The 23,367-nt window shown below is 43.2% G+C and overlaps 1 protein-coding gene across 9 annotated transcripts in view; it reads right to left on the bottom strand.

Annotated features, from left to right (window-relative positions):
- Positions 1-8,189: 8,189 nt before the first annotated feature.
- Positions 8,190-23,367, bottom strand: part of KLF15 (KLF transcription factor 15) — a 59,608-nt gene continuing 44,430 nt past the window's right edge. The window contains exons 6-7 of one of the 9 annotated variants that reach the window (XM_033135705.1): positions 14,315-14,407; positions 8,190-8,491 (exon numbers count right to left, since the gene is read on the bottom strand). In XM_033135705.1, the coding sequence (XP_032991596.1) occupies positions 8,451-8,491; positions 14,315-14,407 (134 nt within the window). In that variant the 3' untranslated portion in view covers positions 8,190-8,450. The remainder of the gene's footprint in view (positions 8,492-14,314; positions 14,408-23,367) is intronic. The other 8 variants (XM_033135704.1, XM_033135707.1, XM_033135711.1 and 5 more) reach the window with 8 other exon arrangements.

Below are 23,367 nucleotides of genomic sequence, written 5' to 3'. Positions count from 1 at the left end.
TTCTTCATTTTAAAGTCTATTTTGTCAGATATAAGTATTGCAACTCCAGCTTTTTTCTCGTTTCCATTTGCATGAAATATCTTACTCCAACCCTTCACTTTCAGCCTGTGTGTGTCTTTTGTTCTGAGGTGAGTCTCTTGTATACAGCATATACAAGAGTCTTGCTGTCTTATCCAGTCAGCCACCCTATGTCTCTTGATTGCATTTAATCCATTTACATTTAAAGTGATTATTGATAGGTACATAGATATTGCCATTTTTAAATTTGTAGTTAGGTTGTTTTGATCTTTCTTCTATTTACAGAAGTCCTTTTAGTATTTCTTGCAATGCTGGCTTGGTGGTGATAAATTCCTTTAGCTTATTTTTTTCTGGAAAGCTCTTTATCTCTCCATCAACTTTAAATGATAGCCTTGCTGGATAAAGCAATCTAGGTTGTAGGCCTTTCTTTTCCATCACTTTAAGTATCTCCTGCCACTCCCTCCTGGCCTTCAATGTTTCTGTAGAAAAATCATTTGATAGTCTTATGGGAGTTCCCTTGTATGTAACCCTCCGTCTTTCTCTTGCTGCTTTTAGGATTCTCTCTTTGTCTTTAAGCTTTGCCATTTTAACTATAATGTGTCTTGGTGTGGACCTGTTTGGGTTAATCCTGGTTGGAACTCTCTGCACTTCCTGGGCTTGTATGTTGGTTTCCTTCATCAGGTTGGGGAAGTTTTCAGACATTATTACTTCAAATATGTTCTCAATCCCTTGCTTGCTCTCTTCACCTTCTGGTATTCCTATGATGCACATGTTGTTGTGCTTGATGTTATCCCAGAGGTCTCTTAGGCCATCCTCATTGTTTTTTATTCTTTTTTCTTTCTGTTGTTCCGTTTGGGTGATCTCTGCTACCTTGTCTTCTAAGTCGCTGATTCGATCCTCTGCTTCATCTAGCCTGCTGGTAATTCCTTCAAGTGAGTTCTTAATTTCGGTAATTGTGTTCTTTAGTTCCAACTGGTTTTTCGTTATGATTTCTACATCCTTCTTTATGTTTTCTCTAAGCTCGTTTGTTATGATTTCTACATCCTTCTTTATGTCTTCTCTAAGCTCCTTAAACATTCTTATCACCAGTGTTCTGAACTATGTCTCTGAGAGGTTGGTTACGTCTGCTTCATTTGGTTCCAGTTGTGGAGGCTTCTTCTGTTCTTTTATTTGGGACGTGTATCTTTGTTTCCCCATTCTGGCTGACTGTGTTTATTTTGATATATTAGGTAGATCCCCTAGAGTTCTTAGTTCTTGCTAGGTTATCTTATGTAGTATGTGTCCTTTATATTTGACTCGCACCACATCGTCCTCCTCTGCGTGTGCTCCAAAGGTGAGTCTTGTGTTGTGTACACTGTCCTGTTCAAGAAGATCTTTAATTGCTTCCCGCTAGTGAGCAGGTGGGGTCAACTCCTGGGCTGACCCGCCGTGAGACTTGGCTCTGCCCCCCGCAGGGCACTCTGCTGCGTGAGGGTTGACCACCCCAATGTGATTTGGCCTCTATGGGCTCCAGAGCCTGCAGAGAACCCCCTCTAGGTGTGTGACCTGCAGGTCAAACCCGGCTGCACTCCGATTTGGTCTGGAGTTGGCCCCCGGATATGCCGAGTCCCGTGCCACCCAAGCTGGGCTCCGGCAGGGAAGTCCCAGAACAAGGCAAATCACCAAGCACAGCAGCAACGACAACAGCAAAGAAAAAAAAAAAATCAAGTACATTCACATGCAAAAATAAAACAAAACAAAAAAACAAAAACAGCCGATAACCCCCGCTCGACACAGGCAAAGATATCAAAGATACAAGACAAAGCAAAACAAAACCAAGCAAAGCAAAACAAAGCAAAACAAAAAGCAGCGACCGTCTCAGCCTGAGCCCACCAAGCAATGACCAGGTTGTCCTCTGCTGTACCAAAGAGCCCCCTGCTTATTGCGCAGGCAGAGCCGGTCACCTGGTGCCCAGAGAGACTTTGGGACTGCAGACTTAAATGCGTGGGCCTGAGGGGTCTGGATGATAGTCTCCACAAAGTCAGTGCAGCTTCTGCCCTTGTCCGCACGTATGCACACCGAGAGTAGCTCCACCAGCCCTTTGTCCAGAGCTCCAGAGTCCTAGGGCACTCCTTCAGTGTGTGTGTATGGGTGCTGGCGGGAGATTTCTGATCTGCTGACCGTGCCTCACAAGCTGGGCCCCGGCAGGGCAGTTTCAGAACAAAGCAAATCACCAAGCACAACAGCAACAACAACAACAAAGAAAAATATCAAATACGTTCACATGTAAAACCACCTGATAACCCCCACTCGACAGAGGCAAAGATATCAAAGATATAAAGACAAAGCAAAACAAAACAAAACAAAGCAATACAAAAAGCAGCGACAGTCTCGGCCTAAGCCCACCAAGCAATGTCCAGGTTGTTCTCTGCTGTACCAAAGAGCCCCCTGCTTATTGCGCAGGCAGAGCCGGTCACCTGGTGCCCAGAGAGACTTTAGGACTGCAGACTTAAATGCGTGGGCCTGAGGGGTCTGGATGATAGTTTTTACAATGTCAGTGCAGTTTCTGCCCTTGCCTGCACAAATGCACACTGAGAGTGGCACCACCAGATACGTGACCAATACTCTTGAGTCTTAAGGCACCTCTTCAGTGTGTGTGTGTGAGTGTGGGCGGGAGATTTCTGATCTGCTGAAAGCCCAGAGCTGTGCCTGCCTCACTGCTGATCTCCGGGTGTGTCTCTGCAGCTGCACCCACCCCACCCTAGGCAAGCCAGGAAGGGTGGGGGCTGGGGATGGAGGGGTCTTCACTCTCCCAGCCCAGCTGTGCGTCGCCCTCTTCCCGCAGGCCAGAAAACGTGGTGGCTGGGGGTGGAGGCGTCTCTTCTCTCCTAGCGCAGCCAAAATCACGCACACTACCCAGTCTGCCTGGGTCAGGGCTGCCCGTCAGGCTTCCCAAAGCCTGAGCCTTAGATACCACTCCTCGGTTCAGGGGCCGGTTTAAGTCTCTGGAAGGGCGGAGTAAGATTGGAAGAGCGGGGCGGGGGAGGGGCCCAGGTATGGAGGCTATGTTCTTTGTCTGCGCTAGGGCCCTCCCGGCTGGAGAAATCAGCCGTGGGACGCAGGGAAAGAGCCCGCCCCCGGTCTCTGCGCTCTCCGCTCCGCCTTGGGCTCCCGTGCGTGCCTGGCACAGCGGGGCTCCACCGATGTTTCCAGTCCCAGTCTCTGGAAGGGCGGGGTAGGATTGGAAGAGCAGGGCGGGGGGGGGGCCCAGGTATGGAGACTGCGCCCACCGTCTGCCGCAGGGCGCGCCGCCTTCCCGGGGGGAGAAATCAGCCATGGGACGCAGGGAAAGAGCCCACCCCGGTCTCTGCGCTCTCCGTTCCGTCCTGGGATTCCGTGGGTGCCCGGGAGAGCGGGGCGGGGGAGGGGCCCAGGTATGGAGTCTGTGCTCCTTGTTCACAGTAGGGTGCCCTGGCCGGTTTCCCGGCGGGAGAAATCAGCCGTGGGACGCAGGGAAAGAGCCCACCTCCTGGTCCCCGCGCTCTCCGCTCTGCCTGGGATCCCGTGCGTACCGGCACAGCGGTTTTCGGTTTTCGCCCCCGCCAGCTGAGGCTCTGTTGGGGGCTGGGCTCTCCCGCCGCTGCCCGCTGGGCGCTCTCACGCCGCTCCTCTTTTTCCTTTCCTTGCTCGCCCAATTAGCGTACCTTCAAGTATTTCTTAGCTTCAAGTAATCCACGAATCTCCCCACTATTCTGTGTGGTGAGCGAAAATTTCTTTGATGGGTTATAGGTCCCGTTTGCAACAAGATCCGGAGGAGAACTCAGAAAGTGCGCCCTGCTGCCGCCATTCCTTGGGCTCCAGCGGAGAGACAGTCACTCAGGGGGCATCGGAGCATACGGGGGCAGACTGAGCTGTGTAGCTTCGGAGCACAGCTGCCATTTTCCCTATGTGAGATCCTTCTAGTTTGTTTATTTTTATCTCTGTGTTTCATTTTACATGATTTTTATTGTTTTGTCTTCAAGTTCACTAATCTATTTTTCTGCAATGTATATAATCTGTCATTAGTTGTATTTTTCATCTCAGACATTGTAGTTTTCACCCATAAAAGTTTGATTTGGGTCTCTACTTCAACTTTTAAGCACATAGGATACATTTGACCCTTGAACAATGTGGCGGTCAGAAGTGCTGAGCCCCCATGCTGCTGAATATCCATATATAACTTTTGACTCCCCCCAAACTTAACTGTTAATAGCCTACTGTTGACTGGTAGCCTTACCAATAACATAAATAATTAAGACATATTTTGTATGTTATATGTATTATATACTGTATTCTTACAATAAAGTAAGCTAGAGAAAAGAAAATGTTATTAAGAAAATTACAAGAGAAAATACATTTACATTTCTGTACTGTATTTATTGATACCATAAATTCATCTGTTTACAAGATGAATCATCTGTTTGTCAGTACCTACATCAATATTGTCTTATATGATACAAAACACTCTAGATATTATATGTATTACTAACACTAGACATAATAAATTAAAATATAATGTGAAAAAGAAATTTATATTTATTTACAGGTATACATTGATAATGAAGAAGAAGCAATATGATTGCTTTATAATAGCTAGTATAATTGGTATGATTGCTTCATGGTAGCCTAGCCTATATGCTAGTAAACAAATCATTATGAAATTCCTAGGGCATACAGCATTATAGTCATATTTAAAATACAGTATTGGAAACATTGCTACATTGTTTAAAACGACTTACCTGTGATGATAGCTCGAAATGCAGTTTCTCTCTCAAGTGAGAGAGAGAAAGACATACTATATACAGTAATATAATTCTTTGAAAACAAGATTATGAAACAGTAAGAAAATACTTTATTACCTTTATATGAAATATCATTCGCCTTATGCCTGTGTAAGGATAGACTATCCACTTCCATACTAGTCTTACACACAATGATTTACATGATGAATCTTTAGGCGATGATAGTGATGATGACACAAAAATGTCTCATACAGTTCTTTCTGTACAATTATTAGATGTTTACATGAAGACACTCACACACATACACAACAGATAAGTTTATTAACTGTATGGCATGGGATTGTTATTTGCTATTCATTAAGTGGATCATCTTAAATGTCTTCATCATCTTCACACTGAATAGGCTGGGGGAAGGAAGAAGAGGAGGGGTTGGTCTTACTGTCTCAGGGTGGCAGAGAGGGAAGAGGTGGAAGGGGAGGCAGGAGAGGCATTTACTCAGTGTAGCTTTATGGAAATACATCATAATTTCTGTCTGACTTGTTTCCTTTTTCATTTCTGTAAAAATGTTTCTGTACAGTACCAATCCTTCTTCCACCATTTGGTTCAGTTTCAGTGCTGGTAGCATAAAAGGGTCCATGTCATTAAAGAAGTCAAAAGCAGTTTGAATAGTCAGAACCCTTCTGTCAAATTGTCTAATGTCAATTTGTTTTCCAGCACTGTTTCTTCTTCCACATCTTCTTCCTCATCATCTGGCACTGGTTTGAAAGCGTTTATCTCCATCAAGTTGTCTTCTGTTAATTTCTCTGGTGTGATGTCTCTTAGCCCTTGAATTTCTCCAAGATCCATATCTTGAAACCCTTCCCCATTGTTTGTTTCCATAACCACAATCTCTTTCATGATTTGAAAGAGGTTGGATCTGTTGTAAATACTATGAGGCCATGTACAACATCTGGATGCAGTTTTCTCCAGCAGGAATTTATTGTTTCAGACTTGATGACTTTCACAGCTTTTTGTATAACAACAATGGTATCATCAGTGGTGTAATCCTTCCAGAATTTCATTACGTTCTCTCTATCGAGGTTTCTTCCATAGTGTTGCAACCCTTTCCATAGAGTTCCATGTGTAATGAGCCTTAGGTGTCCTTATGAGCCCTTGATCTAAAGGCTAAATTAGAGACAATTGTGTATATTTAGGGTAGCAAATGATAAAATAGATTAATATCTACATATATTTTATGCATTCATGACCTACCTAACTTTTTCTTCCTCTTTCTTTCTCTCTCTCTCTCTCTCTCTCTCTCTCTCTCTCTCTCTCTCTCTTTCTTCTTTGATATTTTTACACTGCGAAGTTTATCTGCAAGTTTTTTCAAGTTGTCACAAATTTCAAAAAAAAAAATCTCCAACATATGTATGGAAATTTGAATGTAAGTGGATCCACACAGTTCAAACCTGTGTTGTTCAAGGGTCAACTGTATAATTGTTTTAATGCTCTGGTCTGATCATTCTCACATCTGTGTCAGTTCTGGATTGGTTCGATTGGCTGATTTTTCTTTATTAAGGGTTATGGGTAGAGGTTTTTTTGTTTGTTTGTTTGTTTTTTCTTTGCATGCCTGATGATTTTTTTGGGTACCAGACATCTTGAATTTTTCCATGTTAATGCTGGATGTCATTGTATTCTAAAAATATTTGTAAACTTTGTTCTGTTACTGAATTAATGTACCTGAAAATAGTTTGATCATCTCATGTACTGTCTTTCAGATTTGTTAAGTGGAGCCAGAGCATCATTTAAATTATTGAAGCAAGACGATTCTGAGTACAGTATCTAATGCTTCATGAATTATTAGGTTTTCCAGTCTGGCTTGTGGGAATAGGCACTAATCCCAGATATTTATGAATACCAGGCACTGTTCCCTTTAATCCTTTCTTTTGGTTCTCCCCCCCGCCTTAGTTTCCTCACATGCTGGCACTGACCCCTTTACTGCTGAGTACCGGAGAGACTTTCTACCAATCTTCAGGGTTCTCTTCTGTGTAGCCTTCTATCTGAGTTCCTCTTCCCAGCGTCTCTGCCTGGAAACTCACTCAAGGCAATAAGCTAGTCTTACTTCATTTGTTACCCACTTTTCAGGAATTGCTGTGCTTTACGACTTCATATCCAGTGTCTTTAATACAATTGTTTCTCATATTTTGTGTACGTTTCTAATTATTCATGCAGGAGGGCAAATTAAGTGCCTGTTACTCCGTTTTTGTTGGAAAGAAAGTCTGAGAAATGCTTTTGAAATTTCTGCCCTTCCATTCATTGAGTATGAGCTAAGAATACTAGTGGCTGCAAATAGCAGAAAATGTGATTATGCCTAAATCATTTACTGTTTACCCATGAGGTAGACTCTGTTAGTCATTCACGAGTAGTATCTCCTTTCTCCTTTCTCTTCTCAACATAGAACTCATAAATGTAAGTTGGACATATTACATTTCTCAGTCCACCAGGTACTAGGTGTGGTCATGTTCTGTCCAATTTACTGTAAATAGAAATAGTGTTTGCAACTTCCAGGAAGTTTTGCTACAGGGAGAAGACCTGCTCATCTCTTCTCTTTTTCTCTGTCCTACTGGCTGGAACCAAGTGTGATTGCTGGAGCTGAAACAGCCATCTTAGACCACAAGAAAGTCACATGTTGAACCTGATCCCAGAAATCTGTGCAGCTATGTTTCCAGACACATATTTTTATTTTAATAAATGTATCAAAAATTTTTTAACCATTTTAACTATTTTTATTTGAACAATTCTGTGGCATTAAATACATTCATATTGTTGTGCAACCATCATCAATGTCCATCTCCAGAACTTTTTTATCTTCCCAAACTGAAACTTTGTAGCCATTAAACAACTCTCCATTCCCCTAACCCCAGGTAAACACCATTCTACTTTCTGTCTTTATGGATTTGACTGCTATAGGACCTTCATATAACTGGAATCATATAATACTTGTCCTTTTGTGACTGGCTTATTTCACTTAGGATACGTCTTCAAGGTTTATTCATGCTGTAGCTTGTGTCAAAATGTTCTTCTTTTTAAGACTGAATAATATTCATTAAATGTATATACTACATTTTGTTTATCTGTTCATCTATTGATGGACACTTGGGTTGCTTCCACCTTTTGGCTATTGTGAATAAAGCTGTTATGAACATGGATATACAAATATCTGTGCTAGTCTCCGTTTCACTTCTTTTGGATATATACCATGAAGTACAATTGTTGGATCATATGGTAATTCTATTTTAATTTTTTGAGAATTCATCACACTGTTTTCCATAGGAGCTGCACTATTTTACATTCCACTGGCAATGCACAAGAGTTCCAATTCTTCCACATCCTCACCAACACTTATTATTTTCTGGAATTTTTTTTGGGGGGGAGGGAGAGTGCATTTCTTTTATGTATTTTTAAATTTTAATAAAACTAAAGTTTTATTTTTGTTCAACATGCTTAATTTGGGTTCTTTTTTATTCACATCTGAGCCTTCTAACAAATACAAAACAACCCACAAGAATTATAAGGGCAGATGAATTTCAGAGTTGGTCCATGATGCAGAAATACTATCAAGAACCCAACTCTTTTCATAATTATGCTTTGCCCTCCTTAGAATGTTGAGTTTTCGTTCTCATGCTTGGCTCCTCAGGGTTGCAAGTTGGCTATCACAGATCCAGGCATCACATCTGTATTCAAGACAAAAAAAGGAGGAAAAGAGCACATGATGGAAAATATAGATGATGTATTACATAATTGTACACCTGAAACCTATGTAACTTTACTAACCGTTGTCACCCCAATAAACTTAAATTAAAAAAAGAGAAGAGCTGTTCTCACTATTCTCATATGGCATCTATCTATTTTATCAAGAAAGAAAAGGCCTTCCCAGACCCCGTTCACACTTCATGACTCAGGACCACACTACCTGGCCACACTTACTGCAAGGAAGGCTGGGAAAGTGACTGTCTACTTTACTAGTTTCGTTCATGGGAAGCAAGCAAGAGAGAAAGTGTTTGGGTATGGCTATTGGATTGGGCAACTCAACACTGTCTGCCCCACATGATAGGGATTACAGTCATCTAAAAAGACAAGATTTGAAAACCCAGATATCTAAATATAGATACTTTCTTCCTGGGAGGTTAGGAAGAAAAGAAAAAAGAGTGGGGGGAAATGTGTCTCTTAGACTATCTTTGTGATTCTCAAACTTGAGTGTGCAAAGGAGTTATTGATGAGATCTGCGTGGAGAAATAAAGCTATTTGTACTTTATGAATGGCTGAAGAGATTTTTGTGGATAACTTTGACTATATATACTTTTTTTATTTCTCCGTTGACTGACTTAGATGCTAACTGCTGTGTAAGATATAGCCCTAGCCCTACTTTTTCATTAAACTCTCATGCACACGAGGTCTCAGGTATTCATCCAGTTTCAGAAGAAATTTTCTTCTCATGTTTTGCACTTTGTGAGTCAAAAGCCTTGGGAGGCTGATTATTTTGGGCTTCAAAGAGACTCAGAGGTGTTTTCCAACCTCTCACTGCTGCACTTTCTTTCAAAAGACTAACCACAGTTCTATAATCCTTACTGCCCTTGAAAGCCTATGAATAGAAATCCTGATGGATGTTGCTTAGGAGTCACACTGAGAAAAGTCACATTGTGGCAGCTTTCCCCAACCCCCAAAATATTTACTCCACAAAAATAAATGTATAACCCAGATGTTGACTGGTTGAACCTCACTCCATACTCTGCTGAAGTTCAAAGTCCTCAGAAAGCTCCCCTGTGTCTAAAGTCTCACAGCAACCTGGCCTCTCATTTTGGCATTAAGTAGTCATTTTCTTTTACATACACACACACACACACACACACACAGAGGCATACATATACACATGCATGCATGTGCACACAAATACACATGAATACGTACATAAACACCAAGTACACAGTGCAGGTACACACACACATATATATACATATACACATGCACACACAAATACACATGCACATTTGCAAACATACACATGCATATGTTAAAAAACGCTTGTATACCTGTGCACACACACATAGACACACACAATCTACGTGAAGTCCAGTGGTCTGAAGCTCTGAGAGTGTTATAAACTGAATGTTTCTGTTCCCTACAAAATTCTATGTTAATAGGGTTGGAAGTCCTCGCCAGAGCAATCAGGTAAGAGAAAGAAATAAAAGGCATCCAAATTGGGAATGAAGAAGGTAAATTGTCACTCTTTGCAGATGACATGATGTTATATAGAGAAATCTCTAAAGACTCCACCAAAAAGCTATTAGAAACAATAAACGAACATAGTCAAGTTGCCGGCTACAAAATCAATGTACAAAGTCCATTGCATTCCTATATACTAACAATGAAATCTCAGAATAAGAAATTTTTTTAAAAAAGCAATTCCTTTTGCAATTTCAACAAAAAGAATAAAATACCTAGGAATAAACTTAACCAAGGATGTGAAAAACCTGTACGCTGAAAACTATAAGACATTTTTAAAAGAAATTACAGAAGACACAAAGAAATGGAAAGACATTCCATGCTCATGGATTGGAAGAATCAACATGGTTAAAATGGCAGTATTACCCAAAGCAATACACAGATTTAATGTAATCCCCATCAAAATCCCAATGGTATTTTTTTAAAAAATAGAACAAAAAATCATCAGATTTGTTTGGAATCACAAAAGACCCCGAATAGCCAAAGCAATCCTAAGGAAAAAGAACAATGCTGGGTATCACACTCCCCGACTTCAGTCGGTACTACAGGGCAACAATAATCAAACCAGCATGGTATTGGCAGAAAAACAGACACATAGACCAATGGAATAGAATTGAGAACCCAGAAATTAACCCACATAAATATGGACAGATAATTTTTGACAAAGAAGCAAAAAACATGCAAGGGAGAAAAGACAGCCTCTTCAATAAATGGTGCTGGGAGAATTGGAAAGCCATGTGCAAAAGAATGAAACTGGGCTGCTATCTGTCACCATGTACCAAAATTAACTCAGAATGGATCAAAGACTTAAGCATAAGACCTGAAACAATTAGCTGCTTAGAAGAAAACATAGGTACTAAACTTATGGACTTTGGGTTCAAAAAGCATTTTATGAATTTGACTCCAAAGGCAAGGACAGTAAAAGCTAAAATAAATGAATGGGACTATATCAAACTTAAAAGCTTCTGCACAGCAAAAGAAACGACCGACAAAATAAAGAGGCAACCAACTGAATGGGAAAAGATTTTTGCAAACAGTGCCTTTTATAAGGTGCTAATATCCAAAATATACAAGGAACTCATGCAACTCAACAACAAAAAAACAAACAACCCAATTGAAAAATGGGCAGAGGACCTGAAGAGATATTTCTCCAAAGAGGACACACAAATGGCAAATAGACATATGAAAAAATGCTCAACATCACTAATCATCAGAGAAATGCAAATAAAAACCACAATGAGATATCACCTCACCCCAGTTAGAATGGCTATCATCAATAAAACAAATAGTAACAAGTGTTGGAGAGGCTGTGGAGAAAAAGGAACCCTTGGTGGGAATGCAGACTGGTGCAACCGCTACAAAAGGAAGTGTGGTGGTTCCTCAAAAAATTACGAATAGAATTACCATATGACCCAGCAATCCTTTTTCTGGGTATTTACCCAAAAAATCTGAAAACATTTATCCATAAAGACAAGTGTGCTCCAATGTTCATTGCAGCTTTATTTGCGGTGGCCAAGACATGGAAACAACCAAAATGTCCTCTGATAGATGAATGGATAAAGAAGTTGTGGTATATATATACACAACAGAATACTATTCGGTGGTAAGAAAAGATGAAATAGGACCATTTGTGACAACATGGATGGATCTTGAGATTATAATGCTAAGCGAAATAAGTCAGACAGGAAAAGGAGAGAACCATATGATTTCACTGATAGGTGGTATATAAATCAAAAACAACGAAAGAATAAGACAAGCAAATGAGAAACAAAAACTCATAGACATAGACAATAGTTTAGTGGTTACCAGAGGGAAAGGGGGGTGGGTGGTGGGATATGAGGGTAAAGGGGATCAAATCAAATATGGTGATGGAAGGAGAACTGACTCTGAGCGGGGAACACACAATGTGATTTATAGATGATGTAATACAGAATTGTACACCTGAAATTTATGTAACTTTACTAACAATTGTCACCCCAATAAACTTTAATTTAAAAAAACAAAACAAACAAACAAAAAAAACAATATTTTTCTGATCCATGGATACAAAAATAAATAAATAAAAATTCTATGTTGAAATCTAATCCCTCATATGATGGTATTTCGAGGTGGGACCTTTGGGAAGTAATAGATAATGAGGGAGGAGCCCCCATAAATGGGATTAATGCCCTTATAAGAAGAGACAAGAGAGCTAGCCATGTGAGGTCACAGTGGGAAGACAGCAGGGCGCAAGTCAGGAAACAGGTCATCTCCAGAACACAACTATGCTGACACCTTTGGATTCCCAGCCTCTGGAACTGTGAGAAATAAATTTCCATTGTTCATAATCCACAATGTTTACAGTATTTTGTTAAAGCATCTGGGCTGAATAAGACAGGGAGTGAAAGAAAACTGAGAGGACATTTGCACCAAGGAACAACAGCTACCACCATCAGTGCGCATGGTTGATTATAAAGAACCCTTTGGGTTCCCTCCCTCCACAATTTCTCCACAGACCTTCGCTCCTGTAGCCCCTCCCTACACCATTCTCTCACTTTGGCCCAGTCTTATACCATCTCCCTGGCTCATGGGCTCCTCCTTTCTTTCCTCTCTTCTCTCACCCATTCCTCATGGATTAAAGCTGTCTTGCTGCCTTGCTTCATGCACATCAATTTCTCTGCTACCTATTTAGATTTAGTTGAATTATTCCAGCACAAAATCATTTGTCTCCTTATGCACCAATGTACTCTTAACAAGATATTTTCCCAATAAATGCTCCCTAAGTGTAATTCTGGTGATTTTCCACTTTCATTACAAAAGCCTGGAAGACAAGCTCCCCTGAGCAATGCCAAATCCAGATCCAAGACTGGTGCCCATTCAGCCTTCCAGCCCTGGCCAGACACTCAACTGAGGGTTTGTTCCACATACTCCCCTTCTCCCAAGGAACTTAACCCCACCCCTCCTTCCAAAAGCACAGGTTTCTTTTCCCCAGTCTCTACCTTAGCCCTTCCCAGTCTCCAGCTATGGGATCTGGACGTAGACCAACATCCAAAAGGGCCCACAGAGATTCCTTTTAGGAGGCTGACCAGGGACTGGTGAAGAAGTTGAGTATTAGGAGGTGACACAGTCTGTCAAAACAAACATGTGGCTGCCATTTTGAAGAAGTGAGAGAAATAATCATGGTGTTGGTTGTAGGCAAGCTTCTAGAGTAGATGTTTTAAAGAGCCATCCCAGGAACCAACTGAGTCACTGCACATCCTTCCTCATCACCTCATTGCTGAGCAGGGTCACCTACAGCAGCACAGCCAGAAGACACAGCTATATGTAGTTTTGTTGTTTTTGAGAAATGGAACCAACATTTAAAAACCAGAATGTTTTGCATAAAAGTCAGGATCTTTAACATGTATTTAACTATCAGAAGCTCTCACAATGGGGCAGCTATCAACTGGAGCTGAGAAAGACCTGTTCCTGTAGACTGGACTCCATCTCCTACTGGCCAGCACCCCCACTATGAGTATCTCTTATTCATCATCAGCTTTACTCACTTCCCAGCAGGGGCCACCTGAACATCAGATGCCAGTGACATTCCCAACAGTAGACTTGACAGGTTTTCCCTGTCTGCCTCTCACCCTGACACACCATGTCTCCCAGGCCCCAGCAGTTCTGTCTGTGTGGCCCTGCTCTGTGGCCCTGGCCTGAGGACAGTCTGGCACACTAAAAATGGGGGAAATAAACAGCCGCATGTTGAGGTCCGCAACATGAGCAGAGGACGAGCCTGGCTGAACTGGGCCAATTGCTGGTTGGCTTTCTGCACTAACACATAATGTGATCTCCCCAGAAGTGAACTCTGAAATGGATGTTGATGTGCAGGACGTGTGCTGCCCTGGAGATCAACACCCATTGAAGGCAGAAAGGAGGCAAACTGTCTTAGTTAGCTCAGGCTGCTGTAGCAAACTGCCACAGACTGCACAGCTTAAACAACATTCATTTCTCACAGTTCTGGAGTCTGAAGATCCGAGATCAAGATGCCAGTTGATTTGGCTCCTGGTTTGCAAATAGATACCTTCTTGCTGTGTACTCATGTAGCAGATCAGCTCTCTCATGTCTCTTCTTGTAACGGCACTAATCCCTTTTGTGGAGGCTTCCCCTTTATAGCCTCTCTCCTCCCAAAGGCTCATCTTCTAACACCATCACACTAGAGCTTAGGGCTTCAACATATGAATTTTAGGGGAACACAAACATGCAGCTGTTTGCACAAACATTGGTGGAGGGACAAGTTGAGCAGGAATGCGCACCTGGCACAGACCTCAGCCAGCTTGTGGGGGCCTCTGGTGCTGGTGACTTGCAGAGTTGTTCCAAGTGGGGAGACAGGGCCAGGCCTCTGAGATCTGTGGTGAAACAGAGATCGAATCAGAGCACTAACTTCATTTCAAGATGGCTAGGTGCTAAGGAGGAGGGGGCTGGATTCAAATAAGGCTGGCCAAGAAGCTGGCGTTGAAATCTAGGAAGAGGTGACAGGAAGGGGAGGGAGATGAGGACATGAAAGGGGTGTGGGACTCACAGCCTGTTTAGGTGTATGGGAGCAAAAATCAAAGAGGAGATCACCAGTCCAGGTATTGGGATGTGTGGGTGCCATTGACGCATGTAAGAAATATTGCATGAAGAATAGACTTGGGAGAAGAAGAACAAAGTTAGAGATAGCACACTACTTGATATCAAACTATATTACAATGCTATAGTAATCAAAACAACATGGTATTGGCATAAAAACGGACACATAGATCAATGGCACAGAACAGACAGCCCAGAAATAAACCCACACTTATATGGTCATTAATCTCTGACAAAGGAGACAAGAATATACAATGGGGTAAAGACAGTCTGTTCAATAAATGACTTTGGGAAAACTGGTCAGATACTGACAAAAGAAAAATGAAACTGGACCACCTTCTTACACCACATACAATAATAAACTCAAAATGGATTAAAGACTTAACTGTAAGACCCGAAACCATAAAACTCCTAGAAGAAGATACAGGCAGTAAACTCTCAGACATTGTTCTTAGTAATATTTTTTTCTGATATATTACCTCAGGCAAGGGAAACAAAAGAAAAAATAAGCAAATCGTACTACATCAAACTAAAAAGGTTTTGCACAGCAAAGGAAACCATCAAGAAAACAATAAGGCATCCTACTGAATGGGAGAAGATATTTACCAATGATACATCCAATAAGGGTTTAATATCCAAAATTTATGAAGAACTAACACAACTCAACACCAAAAACCAAATAATCCAATTTAAAAATGGGCAGAAGAGCTGAATAGACATTTCTCCTAAGAGGACATAACAGATAGCCAACAAACAAATGAAAAGATGCTCAACATCACTAATCATCAGAAAAATGCAAATTAAAACCACAATGAGTTATCACCTCACACCTGTCAGAATGGCTATCATCAATAAACCAATGAACAATTGTTGGCGAGGATGTGGAGAAGAAGGAACCCTCATACACTGTTGGTGAGATTGCAAATTGGTGCAGCCACTATGGAAAACAGTTTGGAGGTTCCTCAAAAAATTAAAAACAGAACTAGAACTACCTTATGACCCAAGAACTCTACCATGGGTACTTGTCCAAAGAAGTCCAAAACACCAATTCTAAAAGATATATACACTCCTATGTTCATTGCAGCATTTATTTACAATAGCCAGGATATGGAAGCTGCTAAGTGCCCATCAATAGCCGCTTAGATAAAGAAGAGGTGGCACACATATACAATGGAGTGTTACTCAGCCATAGGAAGAATGAAATCTTGCCATTTGCAACAACATGGATGGACCTAGAGGGTATTATGTTAAGTGAAATAAGTCAGACAGAGAAAGACAAATACCATATGATTTCATTTATATGTGGACTCTAAAGAACAAAATAAACAAAACAGAAACAGACTTATAGATACAGAGAATAAACTGATAGTTGCCAGATGGGATGGGTGTTGGGGGTTGGGTGAAAAAGGCAAAGGGATTAAGAAGTACAAATTAGTAGTTACAAAATTAGTAGTGACTACAGGGATGTAAAGTACAGCACAGAGAATATAGTCAATAATATTGTAATAACTGTATGGTGCCAGGTGGGTACTAGACTTATGGTGGGAATCACTTAATAAGTTAGATAAATGTCTAACCATTATGCTGTACACCTGAAACGAATATAAAATAATATTGAATGTCAACTGTAATTGAAAATTTTTTAAAAAGGAATAAACTTGGGAGAAAAGAGTGCTATCAGAAATTAATGGATTAATTAAATAATCTATAATAAAAATATATAAGAACCTCAATGAAGGGAATGAGGGAAATGGTTCTGGCCTAAATAACTTTGGAAATGAGTGGAGACTCAGAATAATGGCAAGAGAGCACATTAGCACAGTAGTCAGTTGGTGACATTGTTTGCTATGGGTGAACAAGTTTAACGCCCCTGTACATGTACCTGGAACTATACAGTTAACTGAGTAAATAGATAGCAGGCCGTGAGAGCCAGGTTTCTAACTGCTGACATAAGCCAGGTTTACCGACAAGCCAGGGGAGAAGGCTAGAATGATCCATGTCTAGTGGATTAGAGTTGGAGTCATCAGGATGAGGTCATGTTTAGCTTAATATACAGATGGCCACATCTGTAGAAATACTTATAGATATATCTATATGCCCAGGTTAATAGACACATACATATTTCTTTGCTCTGCTATTTGGAAGGGTCCAAAAGCAACGACACTCTCCTAGCACAGACAACACCCTACCTTGGTTTCTCCAACAGACGGAACAGGGCTCCCTGGGGAAATGGCTTATTCCAGAGTTGGGGCAGGGAATGTATGGGAACGACCATGGGGCCTCTTACGGTGCCAGAAAGTAAGGAAGTACTCAAAAACAAAGCTACAATGATGAGGACAGACTAAAGGGACCCAGGAGCCAACTGAAGGAGCTCCCAATGGCAAAAACTGGAAAAATTTGAGCAACAAAATAAATAATGTAATATTCGATTACAACCAGAGTATAAAATATACATATGTGAGTCCTGGGACCCATGTTCCAGACAAGCCTCCTGCCCCAGGCCTGCAGGCTCTGCCCTTAACTACAAACTTAGGGGTTGTTTCACACTGTCTACTGAACGAGAGTAACCCCAGCATCTGAGAGCTTGGGAGGTGCTACCACAGCTCCTCCCTAGTGCCCTACCAAGCGCAAGGAGTTCTCACGAGGATTGTATCAGTCAGTGTAGGCTCTATAACAAATACCACAGACTGAGTTAAATAACAGACATTTATTTCTCATAGTTCTGGAGGCTGGAAGTCTGAGATCAAGGTGCCATCATTGTTGGTTCCTTCTGAAACCTCTCTCCTTGGTTTGCAGACAGCCCTCTTCTCTCTGTGTCCTCACATATCCTCCCTCTGTACCTATCTGTGTCCTAATCTCTTCTTATAAGGACACCAGTCCTATTGGGTTAGGGCCCACCCTAGTGACTTCATTTTAACTTAATTGCCTCTCTAAAGGCCCTATCTCCAAATACAATCATATCTGAGTTACTGGGGTTAGGACTTCCACACATGAATGGGGTGGGAGCACAATTAGCCCATGCCAGGAGCCTCCCACACAGTCACTCACTTCTGTGGGCAAGTCCTCGTGCAGTTTTCACCTTGCTCTCCTGCACTTGCTCAGGCTCCCCCTGTCTACTGCCACCTCCACCCACAACAGGAGGCCAGTTTCTGCTGGATGTGTCCACATTCTCTAATGGCCACCCTCCTCATGGTGCCAGGGCAGCGCTGAGTCCTGGGTTAAGGCAGAGGATGATGGTTTTCCCCCGGCCCTGTGCCACACTGTGTCATGAGCCTCACAACAGCTCACCTGGCCCACATCTTCAAGGTCCCTGCTATGCATGTCTGCCACTTCCATCCATTGTAGCTGCTCCAGAATCTCACCCACAGCAGAGATGGGCCCCTCCCCAGATATCAGAAGTTTGAGACCAGGCCAAAGGGCATTTGGCATGCTCTCTCCTCCTCGTCCTCTTCCCAAGCCAAGGGTCTTCCCCCAGGAGGGATGTATAAGCTCCACCATGTATAAGCAGATGTAAGTTAGACCCTGGGAAAGTCACTGAAGGCACTTCATCTGGGCTCCTGAGCTCTGCCAGCCCACGGTTCCCACGCATATCTCCCACCTTGTAAAATCACGGCCATCCCTTCCTGAGCTCTCTATCCATTCCCATCAACCCAACTCAGAACAGGGGAAAAAATCCTAGGCCTGAGCTGGAACAGTGCAGCCTTCTCTTGCCCTCGGTCATGCTACAGGCCACAGCATGTATCCCCACTCCTCCTCTGGAACCATACTCCCAAGCTTCCTTCAAAGGGAGAGAACCTTCTATACACTGATGCTTTTCTCTCCCAGGGCTCAGAACTTTATTTCTCCTGACTTTCACTAACCTCTGTGAAGGTCAGCCAGGTCCAAGGGCAGTGGACAAGGTAGGAATGTGGAGATAAGTATAGAATCCCCGCACCCAAGCCTGAACTGTTACCTACTCAGCTCAGTGTTTGTTGAGCCCCCTTCCTGTTTACTGAGGAGACTTGAGTAAGCCAGGAAAATGGCAAAGCCCCATTTCCCTTTCTTATCAGCTTGCTTAAATGTGGGGCCTCAGCTGGTCCAACCAGTTCCCTATCAGCAGTAAATAGTTGGGTCAACCACCCCCCACCCCGCCCCCTACCCCGTTGGATCCGTGATTTATACGTATGCTATGTTCCAGCCCTTCCTGAGGAATGGATGATGGCTCTCCAGTCACTGGCTAGTTTGGGCCCCACAGGCAGTCCCTCCTACCCCGTTTCTTGTTGTAGCATCTACTATCAGACAGGCATGTTATAGATGCCTGTGCCTGTCAGAGCTCACAGGAGCTGCTGGTCTAAGAACCTGAGTCTAGCACTTTCACAGATTGATTTCATTGGCAGGGTCCCTCTCTTTCTGTATTTGTGATCTCAATTAAGGCTCTCAGCAGGCACATTTCTTTACATATTGTTCATGGCTGCTTTCACGCAGTTGGATATAAACTGCATATGGCCCTCAAAGCCTAAAATATTTGCCATCTTACTCTTTATAGATGTGCTTGCTGACCCCTGGTGTCAGGCAGCATCACTCCCATGTGTGATGCTAACCCTTAGGGACTCTCATCCTCAGGGAGGCCTACCCAGGCTTCCTCTCAAGGTGGTCTTGGGCTCCTAAGAGGGTGGAAACAAGCTGCAAGGCTTCTTAAGGCCCAGGCTCAGAAATCATACATCAGTCCCACCACAGCCTGATTCAAAGGATGGGGATAAGGACCCCCTTTGATTGGAGGCATGGCAGCCACATCATTAAGGCCCATGCACAAAGGGTGGAAAGAGCTGCCACCATCATTACAAATGTCACACAAGTGTCTTCTTCTGAACTCCCCAACACAGCTAAGTCCAGCCCCAGGTACTAGACAAAGTTTCACTGACCACATGGGGAGAATAGAATATCATCCAGAGTGACATTCACTGTGGCATTGTGGTGTCCTTAGGCTCAGAGCTACCACATGCATTCCTTCCATTCAACAGAGACTTCCTGCCTCCTTCCAACTCTGAGCTCCAATTGCCTACTCCTAGTCACCTGAGAGCTGAGGTTTAGGTTTCCTAAAGTCACCTTCCGGGGCCCAGATCCGTTTATTTCATAGCTGGTTGTATCACGGTCCAGCTCAGCAACAAATACTGATTTTCATCTGGGCCAGAGCCAGGGGCAAAGCTCTAGGAAGGGGCCTGGAGATGAGCTGGGTACCCCCTTTTTGCCCCCTTCATGCCCTCCCTGTAGCCCCCACCCACCATGCCGCCCCATACCCCCTGAGAGACAGGGCCTGTCTGACTGCAAATCATTTCATGAAAGGGGGTTCTGTGAGATATCCTTTGACATTCTTTTGCCCATACCTCCCTGGGCTATGTCAATTCTGAATAAAAAGCCATGATTTTATGAGGTGGAGAAGATGTCATCATCTCAGAAATGGAAACACTCTTATCTGGAAAACAGGAGTGGCAACATGGGACAGCCCTGAAGACAGGCCATCAATTGATTCCAGATCTGTGGTAAGTGGGAAGGAACACTACATAAGAGAGGAAAATACTTTTTAAATTCTAGAATAGGGATTGGCAAACTGCACTCAAGGACCAAACCCAGCCAGCACCTATTTGTGTGCAGGCTAAGAATGATTTCATATTTTTAAAGGATGTGAAAGGAGGAGGAGGGACGGAGGGAAGAAGAGAGGAAGGAGAAGAATTGTGGCAGAGACCACATGTAGATGAAGCCCGTAAAGCTTTAATGTATTTGCTGTTTTGCCCTTTATAGGAAAAGTCAGACTCCAGCAGAATATACAAAGTGGAAGAAGGGGAGCAAAGTGGGGTGAAGATAGGAGGCTGCCCATACCATTGCCTCGCCTCAGCACCCTACTTACAGATATGAAGTCAGGAATGCCTGGGGTCAAGGAGAAGCTGAGTCTCACCTCAGCAGGACTAGAGGAGCCTCCACAGAAGGCACTGGAAAGACTTGGGAGGACTAAGACCTTCACAAGCTAAGCAAATCAATTCATTTTGACCTGGATGGGGTATGTGGGTGTAGCCACTTCCTAGGGCTGTACCCCAAACTGGGTGGCTTACAACAACAGAAAGGTATCCTCTCACAGTTCTAGAAGCAGAAGTTTGAGATTGAGGTGGGAGGGTCCTTCCTGCTTCCTCCAGACTTTCGTGGCACCAGGTGTTCTTCAGGGCCGTAGCACCCCAATCTGTAGCCATCTTCTCTTCTCTGTGTCTCCTCCTCTTCTGTTTTTGAAAGGTCACCTGTCATTGGATTTAGGGCCCACCTGAATAATCCAGGCTGATCTCATCTCAAGACCCTTGTTAATTACATCTTCCAAGTAAGGTTACATTCCCAGGTTCTGGGGGTTAGGTCATGGACATATCTTTTGGGGGGCCATCATCTGACCCACTCCAGGAGTGTTCCCTGGAGGCATGTGTGAAAACAATCACACCCTCCCCACACATCACACAAGTTGCCCTCCACTGTCTACAGTGTTTTCACGGTAGGGGGGCAGTGAAGCCATAAGCAAAACGCCCTGAGCATGGGCTCCAGAGCCAGGATGAATGGTTAGAATCTTGAGGCTATCTCTCACTAGCTGTATGACTGTGGTGATTTATTTCTAAAAATGACCCTCAATGAGCCCCACCCTCCAGTAGTTACACCCTTGACTCTGGGCTGCCCACTGGTTTTCACCAATAGAAGCATGTAAATGGTACAGCACCAATTCCAACCAAAGCCTGAAGAGGGCCCAGCAGCTGCCATTTTCACTCTTGGGATGCAGCCCAGGATGTCAATAAGTCAAAGAGAGACAGCAGGATGTCCACCCACCCAGCCCTGTCAATGCACAGTCATGAGAGGTAATTAAAGGGTGGTTGTTTCAAGCCACCAAGTTTTAGAGTCGTTTGTTATGCAATAATAAATGACTGAAATGGTGACACTGGGCAAGTCATTTAGCCTCCCTATGCCTCAATTTCCTCATCTATAAAATGGGATAATCATAGTCATCCCTATCTCATAAGACTGTTGTGAAGACTAAGGGAGTTAATAAAGCAAGTAGATATTATAGATATTAAAAAAGAATTTAACAAGAATCCCCATTTTACTCTTTTCTTCAAGTTAACCCTTGGATGGTGAAGCAGGCACTATTGTGCATGACCTAGAGGCCATCTTCACACAGCCCCTTCCTGCCAGTGGCTCCCTGTGTCTCCCTGCCTGTGGGCATTCAGAGGCCACAGCAGCACATGTGGTCTGGCAGGCAGTGCAGGCAGAAGTGCCACAGGATGGGAGTGACATCACAGAAATGATGGCATGAGGAGTGCTTCCTTAAATCTTCCCTGGAAGTTACAAGAAATTGAACAGCTATAATTCAACAAAGGATTCCCTGCACAACACACAAGCACATCTGAGAGATTCACGCATCGAATCACCTGAAGGTGGACAAATCAGATGAGCAGGGGAGGTGGGACGGGGTAAGTGCAGAGATGCGGGCCCCATGACGCACTCCAGAGCTCACTGCAGTCCAGAGCCTACTGCAGGGAGAGGGAAGAATTCAGGCTGCAGGTACACCCCCTGTGGCCCACAGTTTTGCCTGAGGGATCAGAATGTAGTAGAGTTGAACCCAGTGCTCGCGGCAGAGACCTCGGGGAAAGACCAAATACAGAAGGGTGAGAACTGTGGTTTAAGCCCTCACTGCCATGCGGAAAACAGAAAACAAAAACATGGAGCCTGGCTGCCTTCCTCCCCCATCCCCCACCCTCCCAGAGCTCACCCCACCACCACGCCCCCAGCAAGCTCCAGAAGAATCGGTAGCAGTATCAGATTAAAGAACAGAATATCTACAGCCCTGAGAACTGGAGTGATGGTCCCACAGCCACAGACTCACAGTGCAACTAATTCCAGTAAAAGGGAAGGAACTGTAGGGGCAAGACAGTTGCGGGCTGGTAGTCACCATTGCTCAAAGCCACAAATGCACCAGCCACCTCTCACAGCTCATCCCACCCCCACCTTTCTAGATGGATCCCTGCTAGGGCAACCAGAGCCACTGAAACACAAAGGCTCTGCACCAGACTGCAGGAGCAGCATTGGGGTTTCAGAAGCTCAGAATTCCATTGCTCTCCACATCCTCCCATGGAGGTGGTGCTCTGAGACCCAGGTACCTGTTTACAGAGGAGAAGCCCACCTTCCAGGGAAGCCCCCTGTCATGTGAAAAGCCAGAACAGTGCCAAAGAAAATAAAATGCTACAGCATGAGAGAAAATAAAAGGCTGCAGCAGGAGAGATAATAAACCATTCCAGCAACACTTATTGGAAAGCAAAAGAAAGACCACCTCATATCAACCTGCTGCAGAACCTACTCCCGTAGATGCCCAGGAAGAGAAATAATAATTCATTAATTGCCATGAATAACCAAAGTAACAAGGCAGCTCAGAAGAAAAAATAAAAACTTTCCAGAAAATGAACTTGAAGACAAGGAAATATGTGCCTTAAATGACAGTGAATTCAAGATTGCAGCTCTGAAAAAACTCAGCAAGATGCAAGAAAACAGATAGGCAGTTTAATGAACTCAGAAACACAATCAAAGAACAACATGAACATTTTACCAAAGAGATTGAAATTTTTAGAAAGAACCAAATAGAATTTCTGGAGATTAAGAACTCAAGAAAAGAAATGAAGAATGAAACAGCCAGCTTAGGTAGTAGAGTTGACCAGATGGAGGAAAGAATCAGTGACAT

The sequence above is a fragment of the Rhinolophus ferrumequinum genome, chromosome 19, assembly GCF_004115265.2.
Source record: "Rhinolophus ferrumequinum isolate MPI-CBG mRhiFer1 chromosome 19, mRhiFer1_v1.p, whole genome shotgun sequence".
NCBI classification, from domain to species: domain Eukaryota; kingdom Metazoa; phylum Chordata; class Mammalia; order Chiroptera; family Rhinolophidae; genus Rhinolophus; species Rhinolophus ferrumequinum.
This window is presented reverse-complemented; position numbering and strand designations above follow the sequence as displayed.